Source organism: Molothrus ater, chromosome 2, assembly GCF_012460135.2.
Source record: "Molothrus ater isolate BHLD 08-10-18 breed brown headed cowbird chromosome 2, BPBGC_Mater_1.1, whole genome shotgun sequence".
In the NCBI taxonomy this organism is placed as follows: Eukaryota; Metazoa; Chordata; class Aves; order Passeriformes; family Icteridae; genus Molothrus; species Molothrus ater.
In genome coordinates, this window is record NC_050479.2 from 111,541,658 (window position 1) to 111,561,218 (window position 19,561).

At 52.4% G+C, this 19,561-nt stretch overlaps 1 protein-coding gene across 1 annotated transcript; it reads right to left on the reverse strand.

Annotated features, from left to right (window-relative positions):
• Positions 1–1,429: 1,429 nt before the first annotated feature.
• On the reverse strand, positions 1,430–19,182 carry CD101 (CD101 molecule). Its single transcript, XM_036404415.2, has 9 exons — positions 19,125–19,182; positions 17,752–18,129; positions 15,501–15,917; positions 12,468–12,845; positions 10,959–11,342; positions 9,425–9,829; positions 4,719–5,120; positions 3,499–3,894; positions 1,430–1,744 (listed from the first exon to the last, which is right to left on the reverse strand). The coding sequence occupies exons 1-9, from the start codon at positions 19,180–19,182 to the stop codon at positions 1,551–1,553; spliced, it is 3,012 nt and encodes a 1,003-aa protein (XP_036260308.1). The 3' UTR covers positions 1,430–1,550.
• Between the last annotated feature and the right edge of the window lie 379 nt (positions 19,183–19,561).

Sequence of the window (19,561 nt, forward strand, 5' to 3'; positions counted from 1 at the left end):
CGAGCCAAGCGCAAACAGCGCCGCGCCGTCACACGCAAAGAGGAAATCAAACATCCTACTGGGATGTGTAAACAGGACATAACCCACAAGGCAGGGGGGAAACCTCTGCAGAGAGCCCCACATGCAGCTCTGAGCACTCACGCTGTGGGAGAGGCAGCTGGGGTCAGGGCAGCAAAGGGAAAAGCTGCACGGGGTCCAGAAAACATCCTGCAGGGAAAGACTGAGCGAGCTGGAAGCAGCCAGCACTGACAGAGGTGGCTGAACAGGGAAACAGGAGCAGATGTGTGCAAAAACTGCATCTTCAAAGGACTGAAGCACCTGCCAGTTCTTCAGGATAAAGTCAGGCAGCCTTCCTAATTGCAAAGAAAGTGAAAGAACAGGTCATCTAGAGGGGCTGTGGTGTCTCCAAATCCCTCTGTGGTCGCAGGAAGCAGGTCTGTGTCTGCTGTGGTTTCTATAAAGCTACTTTGGTCTGAGGACAGTGCTCAGAGTGTTGCCCTGATACCTGACCTTACAGCTCCCTGGGACCACATCCCATTTTGCACAATACCAGATATTTTTCAGGTAGCAGAGCTCCTCAGCCTTGAAAAGGTGAGCCCGAGCTGGATAACAGGGTATAGAGGAGCGGCCCCACAAGCACAGACATGACTTTTTTTATTATATGGGACAACGTGGATGTGTCTAATACCAGACCCCAGCTGTGCAACTTCCTGACTCACAGATAGCCCAGGTGCCAGGGGCTGGATGCTGTCTTCTCCTACAGCAGAAGCAAAGGAAGGAGCTGGAACTTTGTAGGCTCATGTCTGAGATGGTTTGATGTCTACATCTTCCTTCTGGGATCCAAGACTCCATGCCAGTCCTTTACTAGGTCAACAGGATTTGGTTTTTTGTGGATGGCTGTGATTCCTCTGCTCTGGACTTTCTTCATGCCCAGCCAGCCTTGCTCAGTCCTCATGTTCCTGTGACAGGTTTTGGGATGAAGACCCATTTAATTTTGGAGAGGTGATGCTCTTTGGACGCAGGCACTCTCAGGATGTGAAAAGAGCAGTGTCAAAGAGCTTCCCCAGCAAAGAGTGGACAAAGGCATGGGTGATGACTGAAATGGGACACCAATATTCCACTTCCTGTTCTACCACTGGTTTTTAGCCTGGATACCACATAGATTTTGTCAAGAGACCTAAAATTAGTAGAAATGTGGTACTTTTGTGTCACAGCAGAGAAAGAGCTGTTTTTCCTCTTATTCCTGCAGAGGAATAACACCACTTCCATCCACTGTGGGAGATGCATGCTGCAAGGGCCTCCAAATGTACCACAACAAACAGAGCAGGAAATGGGTGAGTACCTAACCTCAAAGACAGAAACACTTGTTATGGAAACCCTATTTGCTTAATAATTCCAAAGCTGCCTCATTCCACCAAAAGCAAACACACACTTTCAAGGATTTATTGCAAGAGCTACAACAAAACAATAAAAAGCCCCTCTGCAAGTACTCAGTCCTCCCCAGCTGTCCAGCTCTGCTCCTCCAAGTTACACCTGCCTCCACAGACCAGCTAAGTTTTCTTGGCCTCTTCATTCCCTTCCAGTTCCATCATCCATCCAGTGATGTTGGTCTTCTTGCTTTTCCTGAATTTGCAGTACCAGCAGAAGACAGCAAGGGCCAGCAGAAGGATCAGAACCAGTGGTAAGTATAAGATGAAGTTCAGCAGTGGTGGGGATGAGCAGATCCTAGACAAGACAGTTGACTCTGAAGGAAAAAAGAAAGAAAAAATGAGGCCCCAAGCTAGTTTGAGTTTCTCACTCCTAAGTGCTATTTTCTTAACACTTTTCCCTCAATCTTCAACAGCTACAAATTTTTAAGAATTCTTACAGGCTACCTGAGGAGAAGGGAGAGAGAAACCAGGTAATTTGCCTCAATTTCTTGTCTGGGGAGGTCAGATAAGGCCCTGGCTTGTTCATCTGAAACATCCCAACAGAAACAGCCCAGTTCTTCTGCTAACTCATTCCAGACTGGGCTCAGTGAGGAAAAGCAACACACCCTGCCTGACATCAGTGACAGTGGGATGAGGTAGAAGTCTGTCAGAGGCTGCACTACTGAGCAAGATGGGATAAGAGGAAAGCAAGAACACCAAATCAGGAGGTGCCTGTCCCCCCCAGACATCTGCCCCTCCTTGTTACTGCTGATCTGCTATCATATTTCATCCCCAGTGAGCTGCAGGCAGCTGTGAGCACCATCCTCATCCCTGGCAGCTCCTGCAGAACAGCTCCCCAGCAGAGGTGGAGGCTCCTGGGTACTTCAAAGATACCTGCATCACTGGAGGAACACACATGCACACACATGGCCACCCAAAAAAAAAAAAAATTAAAAAGAGAGAGAGAAAGAAAAAACACCCAGCTAAGATTTTGCCTTTTGTGAAAACCATGAAAACCACTTGGCAAAAACACTTATTCAAAAATTGGAGGAGAATTTACTACCAGTTACTGAGCAATTTTAGCAATGCTTTTTCCACCAGTAATGGGTAAGAAGAGATAGAGGGAGCTGATGAAGGAGAAATCTTGCGTGCTAGAGAGCTGTGATGGATACCAGCAGCAACACGACAGCAGGGGGGATGAAGTGCTGTCAGTCCCTCTCTGTGCAATTAAATCCAGATTAGCTCTGCTGTAGGTGCAAAGTCATGAGAGCAGGCCTGTTTCTGGCTGTGGGAGAAGCAGGCAGAGGGAAGGGCTCTGCAGGGTCACTCTCTCCATGCTGCTCAGTTCTGGGAATTGCTGCAGAAGCCAGAACTCGTGGAGGCACCCAGGCTGGCTTCAGGCATGGCAGCTCCAGAGCTGAAGGCAAGCACAAGATCAAGATCCTCTCAGCTGGGTGCCTCATGATTGATTTCACAGTTTATATTTTTTCCTCCACGTGGGTCATCTGAGCCTCCTATTTTCCCAAAGCAGCAACAACTCCTGCCTATTACCTTCCCAAAAACCCTGCGTGCACCTGACTGAAACCTGTGCTTTTATTTACTTAAACTTCTGCGTGCAGAATCCAGTCCCACCTCGTGATATATATCTTCTATTGAAACTATACTAAAAGAATAGAAGAAAGGATTTCATCAGAAGGCTGGCTAAGAACAGAAAAGGAATGATAACAAAGGCTTGTGACTGACCGAGACAGCTGGACTGTGATTGGCCATTAATTAGAAACAACCACATGAATCACAGATCCACCTGTTGCATTCCACAGCAGCAGATAATCAATGTTTGCATTTTGGTCCCGAGGCCTCTCAGCTTCTCGGGAGAAAAAAATCCTAAGGAAAGGATTTTTCATAAAACATGTCTGTGACCCTACCTTTGCACCCAGCAGGTGCCCCCACTCACCCCAAAGTGAAGTTTAGAGAGACCTCAGTCTAGACAGACTTCCCAGAGAATTTTCCCCCCAAAACATTTAGGTCCTGGTCCCAGCACGGCTCTGGGGAGAGGAGGTGATCAGCCCCTGGCACCCAGCAGCGTTACCTGGCGGGATGGTGATGAGCTGGGTGTGCCCTGAGCGTGCCAAGGCCTGCAGAGCCCAGTCCTTCCCCTCGCCCTGCTGCTGCCATTCCTGCAGCTGGCAGTAATATGCCCCAGCATCACCCCTCTTCACGCCGCTCAGCGTCAGGCTGAAGTCGCGGGCGGAGGCGCGGCGCAGGAACAGCCTCGCTGCCAGGCGCCCCTCGGGGTACTGCACGGTGCCATCGCGCTGCAGGGACAGCAGGGCACTGTCACGGCCGCTGCCCTTCACCTGGAACCAGGTGGCTGTGAGCTGTGAGCGGGGCGGGAGGGCGCTCTGCAGCCGGCAGGGCAGCGTGGCCTCCTCGCCCTCCCGCGCGGAGATGCTGTCGTTGGTTTTCTCCATCTGCAGCTTGAGCTCTGTGGGAGAAGAGGGAGAGCAGAAAGAGATGTTGCGGTGTTGTACAGCTGTAAAAACACTTCTGCCTGCACCCACAGGCTGACAGGAACCTTCTGGAGCAAAGTGTGAGGGATTGGAATGGCCTCCCACAGGCCCCTTGCTGCTGTGACTCATTCTCCCTGGGGTGTCGTGTCCCCCACCTTGCCCATCATCTCTGCCCCCTGTGCAGTAGTACTTCCTACCCCCTCCAAATAAGTGATAAAGGCATCTTTTGGACCTAAAGCTATTTAGGAAGCTGTTATTCTCTGATCCACTTTATTTAGGGCTGGAGAGAGGCTGATTGAGGGAAGAACTGAGCCAGGGAGACCCACCATGCACCCCGGAGGTGCAGTGATTAAGGTGAGAGCAGCTGAACCTCCAGTCTTGTTCCTTAGCAGCAATGTGCTGCAGGGTAAGGAAAACCTGGTGTTTTCCTTCAGGATGCTCAGCAGCACCAGGTAAGGGCAACTTCTCTATTCACAGCATTGCACAACCACCCAAGTGCACCAGGTGTTGGAGGGAAAAGAAAAAGGCCAAAATTCACTTTGTTATGAAGCATTCCACTACATCTGCCAGTAATAAAAATAGCAGCTCGGTTGGCTTGGGAGGATGTGGTAAATCTTCCTAATTCCCTATTTCCCTTTGAGAGGCACTGACAACTCCTGCATCCCTAAGCCTCTGATCCAACACAGGAGCTGCTGCTTTTCCTAAGCCCTGCCAGCTTAGGAGAGGCCTGGCAGGGGCCTGTCATAAGTTGACCCAACCTTCTCCAGCAGCACCTACACAAGGGATAACACCTGCTCACCTGAGAGTTTGAACTTCAGCGTGGTCCTTCCCGATGTTCTCTCTCCGAGCTTGTACCAGCCATCCACCAGCCAGAGCCATTCCTCCACCACACAGTAGTAGCTGCCCTCGTCCCCCAGGTTTGCAGAGAGAATCTGCAGCTGGAATAGGCTGCTGGACACCCTCTGGCTCAGGAATCGTGACTTTAGCGCAGGAGAGCTGAATTCAGACCCGTACTCCAGTACACTGGTGTAGTTGGCCCTGAGGATTTGCAAGGGTTTTGTGTCTGCCAGAGGAGGCAGGAGGTACCAGGTAACAGCAAACTGTGAATTTTCCTGGGCAAACACAATCCTGCACTGAATGGCTGCGTTACCGCTGGCAATCTCCACAGAGCTGTCTTTCGTATCAACCTGAAGCTTGCTCCCTAAAATGGAGAAACAAAACAGTCATGCCAGATGCAGCTGCCAGTACAGGATACTGACAAGGAGGGGAATAAGGCTGAGAGAAACACGCTGGAAGAGGAGTAAGGAAGAGGGCACACAGAGGACAAAGGCTCATTAGGGGATGCTGGAGCAGAGGGTGGAGGGAGGAGGGAAAGAGCAAATCCACACACCCTTGTGTGTACACACAATAGCAGGGAATCACAGCTGGGTGTCAGTGGGCAGGAGAGCAGCAGAGGAGGTGCCTTGGAGACCACGGAGCAGGAATGGGGGATGGAGGCAGCCATTGTGTTGGAGCTGGGAGGCAAAGCCTCTGTCTGAAGCACATGTGTCTGTCTACCACTGCTCCCATAAGCAGGCTCACACATATGTGACAAAAGCAGCCCACAGCTTTGGAGACTGTGAACAAGTGTCTTTTATCACAGAGTGACTACAGAGCCTCTGTGGGTTTCACTAACAGTTGCCATCTCAGGTGTTTGCTGTGGTTATTAACCCAAAACCACACAACAGAGTCCTGCACACCCCTGTGATCACACCCAGTGATTGTTCAGTGCTGTGCACTTGAGGAGAGCAGAGGGATGGTGCTGCCTTGGGCAGAGGGAAATCCTGATCCTGATGTGTCTGTGCTGCTCCTGCTCTGAGGGAACCTCTTCCCACAGCACATCACCTGTTGCTGGAACCTCTCCTCCAGCAATGAAAAGGCTGCAAATCCATATCTTTAAAGGTCCTCCAGCCACCTGCATTTCCCCTCCATGCTCAGCAGTCAGGGGAAGGAATACACACAGGTATCCACCCTTGGGTAGGGAGAAATTACTCACCAGGAGACACCATCAGGGTTTTAAGGGACTGTAGGCAGAGTTTCCATTCTTAGCACTTTCCTTGCCTATGAGCTGAGCAGCAGGACACCCTCTGCCACAGAGGCTGGGGACAACTGAGCAACCTTAAGGCTCAGCCCCTGGGCGCTGGTCTGGGGACAGGCAGCAGAGTTCACACTGAGATGGTCCCTCAGAATGTCTCAGACCCCTGCCCTTGTCCACAGGTTCAGCAGGGCACTCTCCCTCCCAATCCCAAGGGATGTGATGGCAGCAGCTTGTGGAGAGGGCTTTGGGACAGGAGGGAGCTGTGGCTTCTCCCACAGGGGCTGAGGGGGAAGGAGGACACTGCAGGAAAAAGCTTTCACATTTCCCCTTCCTTCAAGCATTTCTTCTCAAAACTCAAGCAATCCACTTCAGAGCCCTTCACTACCTCTCTTGAGACTGGTCAAAGCAAAATATCCCAATTGATATCTCTTTACATCCCTGTAGAGCCTCTGCTTCTGTGAAATCTGCCAACAAAACCTCCCTGCTTATTCTTTTCTCTTTGCACCCCATTACTCTTCCTTCTCTCTGCAGACAAACACATTTTCGCCACAAGGTTGGCAGTCTCCTCCAGAGAGGCACTTGCACAAGTCCCAGTATCTGCTTATTGTCTCGATTCAGTGATGAGGATTTCCACAGCAACACTCACTGGGATGAGTGGAGGTGGATGTTCCCAAGGGATCACAGTGCTGTCCTGCATTTCACAGTGTGCATTTGCTGCTCTGAAGAAACAGGGGCAAAAAGCAGAAGAGAGGGGACAGCAGTCACCCTAATTAGGACACTGCAAATTTATCAGATCCATCATGAAAACCACACTGACTTGAGCACACGTGGGAACTAGATGCAAGTTGATGTCTTACACTTGAGTATTTAAAAGCACACTCATCCCAGAGCTGGCTCTCTGGAAGCACAAATGTTCAGAGGGGGATGCTGAAGATACCCAAAAGCCATCTAGAGAGGGTTCTGGGCAGCCTGCTCTAGGTGGCCCTGCTTGCACAGGGAGTTGGACCAGGTCACCTCCAAAAGTCCCTGCCAATCTCCACCATCCTGTGTTTCTGTGACAGGTGAACTGACCGCACTGGAAAAAATAAGACACTTAATTCTGAACTTCATCTGCTCAGCACCTAGGATACCCCTCAGCCAGACAGTGAAGTGCCAGGGAACAAAGGGGCAGGCAGGGTCTTGCTTGAGTATGGCCCAGCCTGGCACCCACTCATGGGCAGGGAATGCTCCAGAGAAGGAAAAGCTACGAGATCTCAGAGAGGAGGCACAGGAACCAAGCCTTGAGTGCTTGATTTTGATGAGGAAAATTGCTGTTACACGCTCAGAGATCACCTCAAGAGGAAGCAGAGCATTTGCTGCAAAGCCCCTTTGTTTTAACTCCAGGTCTCCTCTCTCTCTGCTGCTAAAGATCATTTACCAAGAGGGCAGAGGAGCTGCCTGCCTCTTCCTTTCTCACATAAAAGCCATGATGCTGTTCTCCCTTTCATTTTCAATTTAACTAACCAAGCTGAGCACCTCAGCACCCATCTCCTGTGAACCTTGCCTGCTGACTCTTGGCTTGCTCCTGGCCCAGGAGCAGTGGAGCAGGCAGAGGGACACAGCCCACGTGGGCTGCTGGCCTGGGGGACACAAGGTGAAAATGCCCACTCCAGCTCCACTGGAGAAAAACGAAAAAGCCCACTCAGCTGCACTGAGAGGATCATGGAGCACTGATTATGAGATCCCACCTTAGATATTGAAAATTGAAAAGATCTGTCCTCCTTCCCTGTCTGCTATAATCTTTCATGGATGTCCTTCCTAGCTGAAGATGGTCTCTGGACCACAGCAACATGTAAACTCCTACAGCACCAACTGACATCAAGTAGTAAACAAAGTGCTGAAGCAAAAAGTCAAGCACTCCAGTATCTCTGCAGGCTCCAACTATAAGGTTTTATATGAGGAGAAGCAGGCTGGTGATTTTCATGATTTGCAGCTTCATTTTCTGCCGCTTCCCCTCAACCCTATTGCTGCCTGAGCCAGCTTCCTCCCCAGACTTCCCAACTTTCCCAAATATCCTCCACTGGCTCGTGCTGCCTTTCCAAGAGAGGTGGCACTAGAGGCAGCAGGAACCTCCCACTGTGCATCACCCTCTCCCAGTTCCCACCATTCTTTATGGAGTCACAGTCTCCAGCAGCAGCTGCAACACATTTGGAGCCAAATGTTGTAGTCTCATGCTGCTGCCATCTCCTCTGTGTAGATGCTCTGCAATTACACCTGCTCATCTTAATGCCATTTACACTAGAGATGTGTGCCCAAAGACGCTGATTATTGTCACCCCTTTGCCTCAGTGCCACCCTGCCCCAGCTGGTTGTAGCTCCAGAGCATCCCAGCAGTCAGCTCCACAGGGGTGAGGAATCAGTAACAGTGGAACAGGAGAGAGCACCAGAGAAAAGAGCCCAGACAGGGTAGGGAATGTATTAGCCTATGCCACAGCAAACCCATCAGTTAAAATACATGAAAAATGCATAATTTCAGTTCACTGGGCTGTGATTCCAAAAATCCAAGGATTTTAGAGGAAGGAGCACTTATTGCAAGGAAAAAAAAGAAAAAAAGAGCAAGAGCTCTCCTTTGCTGGCAGAACAGACATGAGGGCAAAAAACCAAACCAGCCCATGTTCTCACACCTGCCTGCAGAGGCTCACTCGGAGGCTTTGGCCAGTTCAAACCCTGCAGTTCCTGCAGCAGCCCCAGCTGTGAGCAGGGCACGCTGGCTCCGTGGTGCTGCCTTGGGGGCTGGGGTCTGTCTGCTTGCAACATCTCTCTTCCATAAGAGGATGAGGCTCCCAGCGGGATGCTGGCAGGAGGGATGGCAGCGCAGCCCCGGCCTGCAGGGGTGGCCATAAAAGGGAAGCCTGGGCAGGGCCCTGGCTGTGCAGCCCAGCTGTGCCTGGCAGGAGATGCCTCCCCACGGAGTCCCGGCACCCTCAGGCTCAGTGCTGGCTCCCAGCCCGGCAGAGAGGCCTGGTGCTTTCTCAGCATGCCTTCAATATTCTGGTCAGGGAACACAGGCATACCCCAGCATCAGCTTCAGGGGCTGGTCTCTCTCCACTGCCTCCCAGAAACCCACACTATGGGGTGTACCTTGTGCCCCAAACATTCAGCTGGGCTTCTTGGGGGGCTCTGCTTCTTCCCAGAAACCAGGCTTAAAATCCGAGTGGCAAGGCTGATCCCTATATGCTTGGTGTAATCTGCAAATAAAGAGATACTGCCACTTGCCAGCACCAAATTTGCCTCCAAGGTTTTGTCAGGTGCCGAGGAAGCACCAGAACAGGCAGCAACCATCTCCTGCAGCCCTGGGGACGCCCCAGACATCAGGGGCCCTGGCTGCCCCTGGTGACATTTATTGGATTTAAAGTTGCAGGAGAGACCTCTGCTGAAGGGTCTGCTTACCTGGCAGCACCACTTTTATTCCCACGGCATTGGAGCTGGTGCTGGCTGCCGGCCGCCCCAGGGGCAGGACGTTCCTCCTCCAGACCTCCACCTCGCACTGGTACGTCCCCTCGTTGGCAGGCAAGGCGCTGTGGATGTGCAGCCTGAAGGAGGTGTCAGTCTTCGCCAGCTGGGCTTTCCCCTGGAAGCGCGGCTGTGCAGCCCCCCAGAGCACGGTGCCATTGGGAAGGACCTGGACCAGCTCCTCTAAGGGACTCGTGGGCGGGTTGGGCTGGAAACGCCACCGCACAGACACCGGCACCTCCTCCAGGGCGTAGCTGGCACCCACCTGGCAGAAGAGCTCAAAACTCTGCCCGTAACTGACCGTAGCAATTCGGCTTCTCAGTGTGGCCTGCAGACCCAGACCTGCTCGGGAGGAGAGAGCCCTTGGCTTGGGGACACAAATCCTGCCCTTGGCATGGGGACACGAGTCCTGCCCTGTGCCACCCCACCGCCACCCTTCCCTTCCCAAGAAGGAAGGCCATGGTCACTGCACACCATGGAGATGAGCAGCTCTGCACTCAGAGGGCAGGAGAAGCAATCAGAGGCCAGCACCAGGGGGGTATCTCTGATAAATTCCACCAGACAACTCCGCAAGTAGCTTTGTGGAACTTAATTATTGCAAGTAATTATGCTGCTAGAACAGATATTTTGTATTCCAGCTTAAGGAGACAGGCCTGCTGGGCAAGATACTGCCCCTCAGTTCCCCGAGCATTTTAGCTGTTGTCTCCCACTGGTCTCTCCCAAAACACACCATGGAGGACTCTGGCATCTTGGTAGAAATGGGGAAATTGAAGCACTGCAGGGCCAAGTGGTCAGCCCTAGGTCACCCTGCAGCAGCTGAGCTCAGAGCACAGCAGGCCCATGTCCCACTGATGTGTCCACCTGTTGGAACCCGGGAAATTCCTCTGACTGTCCTGGAGAACTCAATCCCCTGCCCGGGGGCTCAGAGACCTTGGCACAGAGCCCAAGACCCCTGTGCCTTTGATTTTGACCCATAGAAAAACAATTACCAAAGAGAGTTTAAGTAGAATAATAGTTTGTCACAGGGTGAAAAATAGATTTTTTTGGGTTTTAGAATGGGGGCTCGAGGTCTCAAGATGGAGGAATTTGGACGTACCCTGTCCTCCTTTCTTCTTCTTCTTAGCCTCCATGTTCTGGGTGATGGTGGCACTTTTGGATTGGTTTAAGGTAGAAACTCACTGTCTAACATAGGTGAAAGGTATTGGGAAGTTATTGTAAATAATGTACACTGTAGTTTTTAGTATAAAAAGATAACACCACCTCTGAGGGCAGCCAGTGTGCCTCAACCCAACCTGCCAGACAAACCTTGGTGGGTCGGAGAAAGAATGTTAGAGATAAGAAATAATAAACAGCCTTGAGAATGAGAATAGAAGAATCCTGACTCCTCAGTTGACTCAGAGTCACTGTGACCAGCAGAGAACCTGAGATCCACCCACTTCTCCCACCCAGAAACAGGGATGGCTGAACTCACCTATGGAGCCGACCATCACCGCTACCTCCCCCTTGCCTGTCCAGTTCCGGCCTCGGGACCACTGCGTGGCTTCACACCGGTACTGCCCACCATCATCCTCATCCAGCGTGCTGGGGATCACCAGGGTGAAGGTGCCAGAGCTCTCTTTCTGCAGCCTGAGGCTCCCCCGAGCCCCTCCATCCCGGTAGGCGCTGCCCAGGTTCAGGGCACCATCCTGCTCCATGGCGGCCACCAGCTCCCTGTGCCCCGGCTGCTGCGGTGGCAGGTGCCACCAGCGCAGGGACACGGGGCCGGTGGCTCCCTGCACCTCACAGTGCAGGACCAGGGCGTCTCCTGCTGTCACCCGTGGGGTGCTGGTGGACACAGACAGGCGCAGGTGGATCTCTGCAAACGACAGTGACCACGTTGGGATGCTGTGCTCCTTAGGAAAAGCCAGAGACACTCTAGCGTTAAATGGAAGACCAGACAAATCTTGATTTTGGAAAAGGAGTTGGGGTGTAGTAATTACATATCCTCTGAACAGAGAGAGACTTGCTTCTCCCAGGAAAATCCTGGGAGGCTGTGTAGAAGCTGTGAGAAACTTAGACGAAATAATTCAAACAATTATTATCTCTCTTTCTGTAACCATTGTTAATAGATATGGTTCTCCAGAATGGTTCTCCATAGTTCACCAATAGGGTGAGAGAAGATTCCTAAAGGCCAATCAGGTCTTAAGTCCACCATTGTTTCTATAAAACTGTAGATTTCTAATAAAAAAGTGTTTTTGCATGCCTTCTGATGATAGAGTCTCTGTATCACCTTTAGCTGTCCCCGATACCCCTTCACTGATATTGGGGAATTGCCTGAAATTTTCAACCAGCCTTTTCATATAAATTTGGAGAAAGCTTTGTGGTTGCAGTTTTTTGGTTTTGTTTTTGTTTTGTTTGTTTTTTTTTTCTTTCTGTTTTTGACTGTCTTTCTTGGGACACAGATACCTAAAGAATGAGTTAAGAAACAGAGTCCCAGCAGGCAGCTCCTGCTATATCAGAATAACCATTATCTAGCTATGACAAGGAAACCAAGAGCCTCCTACACACTTTTCTTAGAGTGGTTTCTCACAAATCATCCATCCAAAACAGTGAGAGTACCCTGATGGAAATGGCAATGATCCCCCCCCCCCAGACATGCCTGTTCTGCTGGGTTTTCCTGTGATTTTCAGGAGTAGCAGCAGATGTTGCTCACAGTTTTCAGTACCAAAGATACAAGAGGACCTAGACTCCTCAGAATTCTACCCATTTGCCCCAAAACTTACTGTGAAGAGATTGGACTAAAGCTTTACACTTTGTTGACAGCTAATGTGTCTGTCATGCTAATATGTGCTAAAGCAAATGCTTTTCCCATTATCTATCAAAAACTATGGCATATTTACACTCTTGCTGCCCTTGTCAAGATGAGGCCAGACCTAAAGCATTTCCCAGTCAAGGATCCTGCAGACTTCACCCAGCAGGGCAGCTGTTAGGCTTTACTAACCTACTGGCTTCACGTCGACTTGGATGCCTGATGACACAACAGTCTGGATGCTCTGCAAGTCCCCAGGAGTCTTCATTTCTGACACAGAGCACTGGTAGGTACCCTTGTCCTCCAGCCCCACCTCAGAGATGGTGAGGACGTAAACTGTGTTGCTTGGCTTGAATGCTCGGAGCTGCCCCAGCCTGGCTCTCTCCTGGTATTCTTCCTCCCAGGTCAACACCCCGTGGGGGTCAACCCTGGCCACTTCCATGTCATTGAGGAGCCAGACCACTTTGAAGTTGCTGCTCTTTGGGGCTTCCACCACACAACTGAGCTGCAAGGTGTCCCCTTCAGAAAGGGAGGGTTCAGCGGCAGTGAGGTCCACGGAGAGGTCTGTGCCTGTGGGCAACCAAAAACAAGGAGGGTGGTGGGTGGCCCTGCCCATGCTTCCCTCCTGCCTGGCAGCACCAGTGGCCTTGCAGAGGGCAGCAGGAGGGAATTCTCTGTTAAAATGTTGTTTTGTTTTGGTTTTTTTTCCATAAGAAAAGTAATCAGGATGGAAAACTTGGACCCTGGGGAGAGGGTTGCCAGCTCTGGGCACTAAGCAGCAGTTGCAGGTGGAGGAAGAGCCAGAGCCCTGGGGAGCTGAGCTCCCCCCTTAAGAGCAGATAAACCCAACAGAGCACTCACTGGGACAGCCTTTGGCCACAGCCTCCCCCTGCTCAGCTCAGACATCCAAACTGAGGGCTGCCCTAACTCAGAGGCATCAGCTTTTGCAGGTGCTGCTCTGCCTCACCTCCTGGAGCTGTTTTACCTCATGGAACACCTATCCTGTAAGCCAGAAAGGGGCACAAAGGGCTTTTATCACAGTGGTGGTTTTAACTATGCTGCTTGTGATAGAAAAAGGTGTATGAAGGGCTGGCTTTCAAGTGGCTTGTCTGAATCTACTGTGGCTCTTCCTGCATGCTGAAACCCCCAGTGGCTACTGTGGATTGTGGGCAAGAGATGCTCTCCAAGCTGGAGAGGACTTGGGTTAAGTTCCTACAGAAAGCAGAAATTTCAAGACTTGTCACATCATGGGGAGGCAGGAAGGAAAAAAGAGAAGGTGGATCCTGCTCCCTATACCAATTAGCAGTAGGTGCTGAGCAAAGAAGGCAGTGACAGGGGGAACCTGAAGTCATCTTCCCCTTGGCAGACCCTCTTGGGCAGTCAGTCAGCTGTGTCTGAGGTAGGGACCCCATCTCTGGGTCCTATGGTAGCATTCACCTTCCTCACTGGGCATTCACCTTCCTCCCCAGGCACTCCTGGCACCAACCTGGCTGGACAGTGGCTGCAAGCAGGAGACCCACTGGGTACCCCAAAACCCTGAGCCATGACCCCACTAAGCACTGGCTTGGCCAAAAACCTGGAGGAAGGACTGAGCCCCCGTTCCCTGGCTCACACCACTGTGTCCCTGGGTCACACCACTGTGTCCCTGGGTCACTGTGGTGCCCCATGAGTATCAAAACACGAGAAAGGTTACGTGCTGTAGTTTGGAAGGAAAACAGAGCAGCTCCCAAACCACAACTGGAAGGGCTCAAATAATTTACCTAAAGCACAGCACCCTGTGGATTTAAACACTGGTTCATAAACAGTTTGGGAACAGGAATCCCAGCTGCTGCAGATATGTTTGGCATTCCTAAATATTTGCTGCAGAGTTTATAGAAGCCCCTGGAGCAGCTAGCCATGGTCAGAGTGGCTGATGGCTCTCAGAGTGACGGGGTGCTCAGCCCTGGGTTCCCCCACTGGGTGCTGGAGGAGGAAAGCAGCCCTGCAAATTTGATGGAGGGCTTGCACACCCACTGCTGTCCCACCATGGCAATACCAGGAGCACCAACTCTGCCACCATAAGGTCCTCTCACCACCCTTTAACACTTACCACAGGACAAATATCAAACTCTGACAGGGTTTCTAAACAATCCCATGGCACTTATGCCTGAATCCACGCACTACCAGTCATGACAAGCCCTCCTCAACAAGAGGATGCACAGAAGTGCACTGACTGCCATTGCTCCCCAGGCAGCAGCAGGCTTGGAAACCTTTGCTGCAAACAGTGCACAATGAGGGGAATAAAGCTTACCCACTCAGGTTTCAGGAGACAAAGTGACAAGAGAGCACACTTCCTTCCCCCTCCTCCTGATACCTTGCTCCCCTGAGGCACATTCGGAGTGCTGAGTTCTCACCCGTCTGTTCTTTGGTTTCCTGCTCTGACTCACTGCCCTCCCACAGGACATCACTTCCCCTCACTGCCCCAGCTCTGCTCTGAGGCCTCCTCCACCCACCCTGAGCAGTGGGGACAGGGTACACCACCTCCACAGGCAGGGCTTCAGTGGGAGACTTGCTCCCATTTTACTGCACCCTGTGTTAAAGGACACCAACTAGCCACAGCCTTGTCTTGGCAGCTTTGAACTAAAGCTTACTGGTGAGCGAGAGAGAGAGATTCTGCCTTCCCCTGGGCACGGCTACTCACACACATCTGGGGGAAGAGCAGGGTGAGGGAGCACAGCCAGCAGAGGCTGTGGCAGCAGGGACAGACAAGCCACCCCCAACAAGAGCTGTGCAGCACACACAGCCCATCCCTGGGTCCCTCCATGCCTCTGCTGAGGCACAGTGACAAGCAGCTGACTTTTTTAAGGCCACAAGAGCCTCGAGGCTGTGTAACAACCCTGTTTTCCACACTCTGGAGTTAGGACTGCCAAGGATCCATCCAGGCTGCTGTGGGCACACGCTGTGCCCTCTGCTAACACCTCACACGGGTCTGTGAGGCTGTGGCCTTGCTGCTGGAGTCGGGGATTCAGCTGCATGAGCAGCCAAAGCACCAGCAGCTCCTGAGCAAGGGCTGCCGTGGCCCTGAGCTCAGCCCAGCCCACCCCCTCAGTGCCCAGCCAGACCCACCAGCGTGTCCCTGGGCTGCGGCACGGGCAGGTGAAGGGGCACTGAAATCTGCTGCTGTAGAGCCTGGAATGCACAGGGGAGCTGGAGCCAACAGGTGAGTTAGTTTGCAAAAGGTCTTACCCCGGCTCAAAACTGCCAGCCAAGTCCTCTGAGTTTGGTTGCGGGAGATGTCCTTCCATGTCTTGTCAGGATCCTCAATCCACTCGGCTGCCTCACAGTACAGCTGCCCCTGGTCAGATGGCTTCACTCCCCTGATGATGAGCTTGTACGTGGTGTTCCCAACCTTGTTCAGCTGCACATCCCCCTCCAGAAACCTCTGCTCATAAGAGGGCCCCGGCTTCAGGATGAAGTCCTTGGAGAGGGTGAGGATCTCCTTGGCAGGCTGCTCTCCTGCTCCCTGAAGAAGGTACCAGCCAACTGAGAGATGGGTGTGCTGGGCAGTGGCCTTGGACACCTCACAGGTCAGCTCCACCACATCCCCTTCCATGTGACTGAGGGCCTGGGGTGCCATGGAAGCCGAGAGTGTGTCTGGAATCACTGAGCATGGGGAGAAACACAGAATCACAGATTATCCTGAGTTGAAAGGGACCCATGAGAATCACTGAGTCCAGCTCCCGTCCCTGAGTAGGACAACTCCCAAGAATCTGCAACCAGGGCCTAGGGGATCTGACAGCACAGGAGAAGAATCTGTAGCTGACTGACAAGGTTTCCATCACCTTGTGTTGAGGTGTGAAGGGACTAAAACCTCAGCAAACAAGAAAGAGTCAATCTCTTTACAGTGCCCTCTTCACTCTTTACAGTGCCCTCTTAATTAGGCAACCCCAAGGAGATTAGAACCCATCCCCTAATTGTCCCAAATGTAGACTGGTGCAACACCAAGATAAAGGAGAAAACAGGGCTGAACACCAAGTGGAAGCACCATACCACCGTGTAGACTCAGTGGGCTCACAGCTGGGCCTTTCCCTCTGTATCTCCACCCCATTGCCTTCCCTCCTCCACCTGTGGTCTGCAGGAGCTGCTACCTCCCTCCACCTGTGAGTATCCTACTTGGGTCAATTCCTATACTCGCAGAGCCTGGAAACTCCTGCCTTCCCAAGCACTCAGCTGCAACGCGTTGTGTCTGTGTCAGGAGCTGAAGTCAGGCCATGGGAGAGCAGAGGCTTCCTTTTCCTCCCCTTGCTCTGGCTGGGAGGCAATAACCACAGAATCACAGAATAATGAGGTTGGAAGAGACCTCTAAGATCATTGAATCCAACCTATGCCCTAACACCTCAACTAGACTATAGCACCAAGAGCCATATCCAGTCTTTTTTTAAACACATCCAGAGATGGTGATTCTACCACCTACCTGGGAAGAGCATTCCAGTACCTTATTGTTCTTTCAGTGAAATTTTTTTTCCTAATACCCAACCTATACCTTCCCTGACGCAGCTTGAGACTGTGTCCTCTGGTTCTGTCAGTTGCTGCCCCGTGGGAGAGACCGACTGTCGGAACTCAGGACATCCCTCTGGCTGTCCTGGATTGCCAGGACCCCTGCCAGGGGGCTCAGACACCCTGGTACAGAGCCCAAGACGCCTGTGTCTTCGATTATGACCCATGGAAAAAGTTACCAACCTTATATGAAGATCTACAAGCCACAAAAGTATAAGCAGAATAATAATTAGTTTGTCACAGGGTGGAAAAATGGATTTTTTGGGGGTTTTTAGAATGGGGGTTCAGGGGGCAAGATGGAGGGATCTGGGCGTGTCCAGCCCTTCTCCTTCTTCTTGGCCTCCATGTTCTGCTGTGATGTTGGCACTTTTAGATTGGTTTAGAGTAGAAGCTCACTGTCTGACATAGGGGATAGGTATTAGAAAGTAATTGTAAATATTGTACACGTAGTTTTTAGTATAAATAGATAACACCGCCCCGGGGGTGGAGTGCCTCTGTCTGTCTCTGAGCGGATCTTGGCAGGCCAGGAGAAAGAATTTTATAGATAAGAAACAAAAAACAACCTTGAGACCGAGAACTGAAGAGTTCTGACTCCTTCTTCAACCGCTGGGCTGGAAAAGAAACTTCCTAATGCATCTCAGGGTCACTCTGACCAGCTAAAGCCCCGAGAACCGACCCTCACCTGTCTACAACCTCCCTTCAGGAAGCTGTAGAGAGCAATAAGGTCACCTCTAAGCCTCCTCTTCTCCAGGCTAAACAGCCCCAGCTCCTTCAAATATTCCTCAGACCAGAGAACACGCAAGGTGATGGATATCTTGACATACCGACCTCAGCCCCACTCATCACCCCTTTCCCCAGTGTCCCTCTGACAGATGAGATGTCCCTGTGGGGACAGCAGTGACCTGTCCCAGCGGGAGCAGGGCTCTCACTCAGGGCCCACCTGTGAGGTTGGTCTTGGCGCTGTAGCTGCCCAAGTACCTCTCGTCGGTGTTGGGCGTGTGGCACTCGTACTGGCCGGCGTCGCGCTCCTGCAGCTCGGTGATGTGCAGCAGCACGGCGTCCCCCTGCAGCCGCTCCACGAAGATGCCGCGGCCGCGCACGCGCTGCGTGTAGATGGCGTAGGGGAACGAGGGGTCCACGGTGCTGACGATCTGCACCTCCCGCTCGGGGGCCGAGGGCAGGTAGATGGACCACTGGAAGTTCTGCTCCGCCGGGCCCTGGTAGCCGCTCACCTTGCACCACAGGGTGACGTGGGAGCCCTCCGTGCGGTACAGGGGGCCCTCCTGCACTGTCACTTGCCGCTGGGCACTGGTCAGACCTGTCAGCACACACGGTGTTTGCAGGGGGGCAGTTACAGGAACAAGCCCTGTGACAATAGAGCCCTGAAATTTCTTGTCTCCTGTCACACTTGTTTCCTGTCTCTTCTCTCTCTTACACTGGGGGGTCACACACAACAGAGGCCAGAGCATCATGGCCAGAGGGCTGCCAAGCCCGTTCTTGCCTGAAGAGCCTGTCTCAGGAGCACTGCAGGGGAAGCAGCAATCAAGCTGAGAGCACTGGAGGAAGCTTGTGGTGTGTTAAAATGAAGAGGGCCAAGCTCTCGGGTCCTGCACAAAGTGTGGGGGACAGGGAGCATGGGGGACAGGGAGCAGGGGTGCAGAGCTGGTCACTGCCACAGGAGGAGATGCAACACAGAAGCTGAGGCACACGGGACAGTGGAGGTCAGCAGCAGGCTGGATGCTGCAGAGATGCTCCATAGGCAGAAATGGAGGAGAGCACAGGAGAGGGGGTCAGAAAGAACTTTCCTCTGAAGGCAGGGGGTACAAGGAAGCATCAAGAGCTCCCTCCATTTCTGCTTGCAGAGGGTCTGGGGATTGCCACCCACAGACCCTCCCCTTCCATATAGCACCCAGCAGTGACGTTCACTCTGGAGCTCAGCATGCACACCAAGCAGAATGCCCACAGGACATGGGTCCTGAGTCAAAAAAACAACTGTGGTGGGCCAGGGAAGAGAGCTGGTGAGAGGGCTGCCTAGGAAACCTTCATAAATTCCCTCCCAATGGAAGAGGGAGTGAGGTAACACCCTCCACACACTGCAATCAGCCACTCAACAGGGACGTGCATGTCCCCTCACTGAAACCCTCTTAGGGTTTGGGCTCTCATTTTGGAGTGAAAACACAAAGCAAAAGGAGCACATGCTGATGCACCTCTGCCCATGGCAACTGAGCCAGAGCAGCGCTGGCTGAGCCCCCCATGCCCTGCTTTCCCCACAACACTTCCAAGAAAGCTCCAGCCACTGGGCAGGGCACTCACCCAGGAGGAGGAGGAGGAGGAAGAGGAAGGCAGCTGCCAGGCACTGTGCCAGCCCCATGGGAATCCTCTCTGCTTGGATCCTCTCCCAGAGGGGCGCTGGTGGGTTCTCATGGGCGATGGCGGCAGCCACGCCGCTATTTAGAGAGAGGCTGGGAGGAAACTGTCTCTCAGGTGGTGGTTTCCTCTGCTCAGAAAGGCAGGGAGAAGTCACGGAGCGGGGTGCATCAGCAAAGCAACACCCTCTGGGAGGTGACAGCCTGCACCCTGTCCCCAGGCCACCTAGGCAAGTGTGACGATGCCCAAAGCCCCTTCTGCCACTGCATCCATGCCAGATGCCCACCTGTGGGCACCACTGGCTGTGGCTTTGCTGTCCAACAGCAGCTCATGGGCTAAACCTCTGTCTCACTCCTTCCCCTTTATTGCATGGTGTAGCTTGG

Coding starts and splice junctions, on each gene's coding strand:
- CD101 (XM_036404415.2), bottom strand. CDS start 19,182: ATGGGGCTGGCACAGTGCCTGGCAGCTGCCTTCCTCTTCCTCCTCCTC. Junction 12,846..15,500: donor GCTGGCAGTTTTGAGCCGGG/GTAAGACCTTTT, acceptor GGTTGCCCACAG/GCACAGACCTCTCCGTGGAC. Junction 11,343..12,467: donor AGTCGACGTGAAGCCAGTAG/GTTAGTAAAGCC, acceptor TGTCGTTTGCAG/AGATCCACCTGCGCCTGTCT.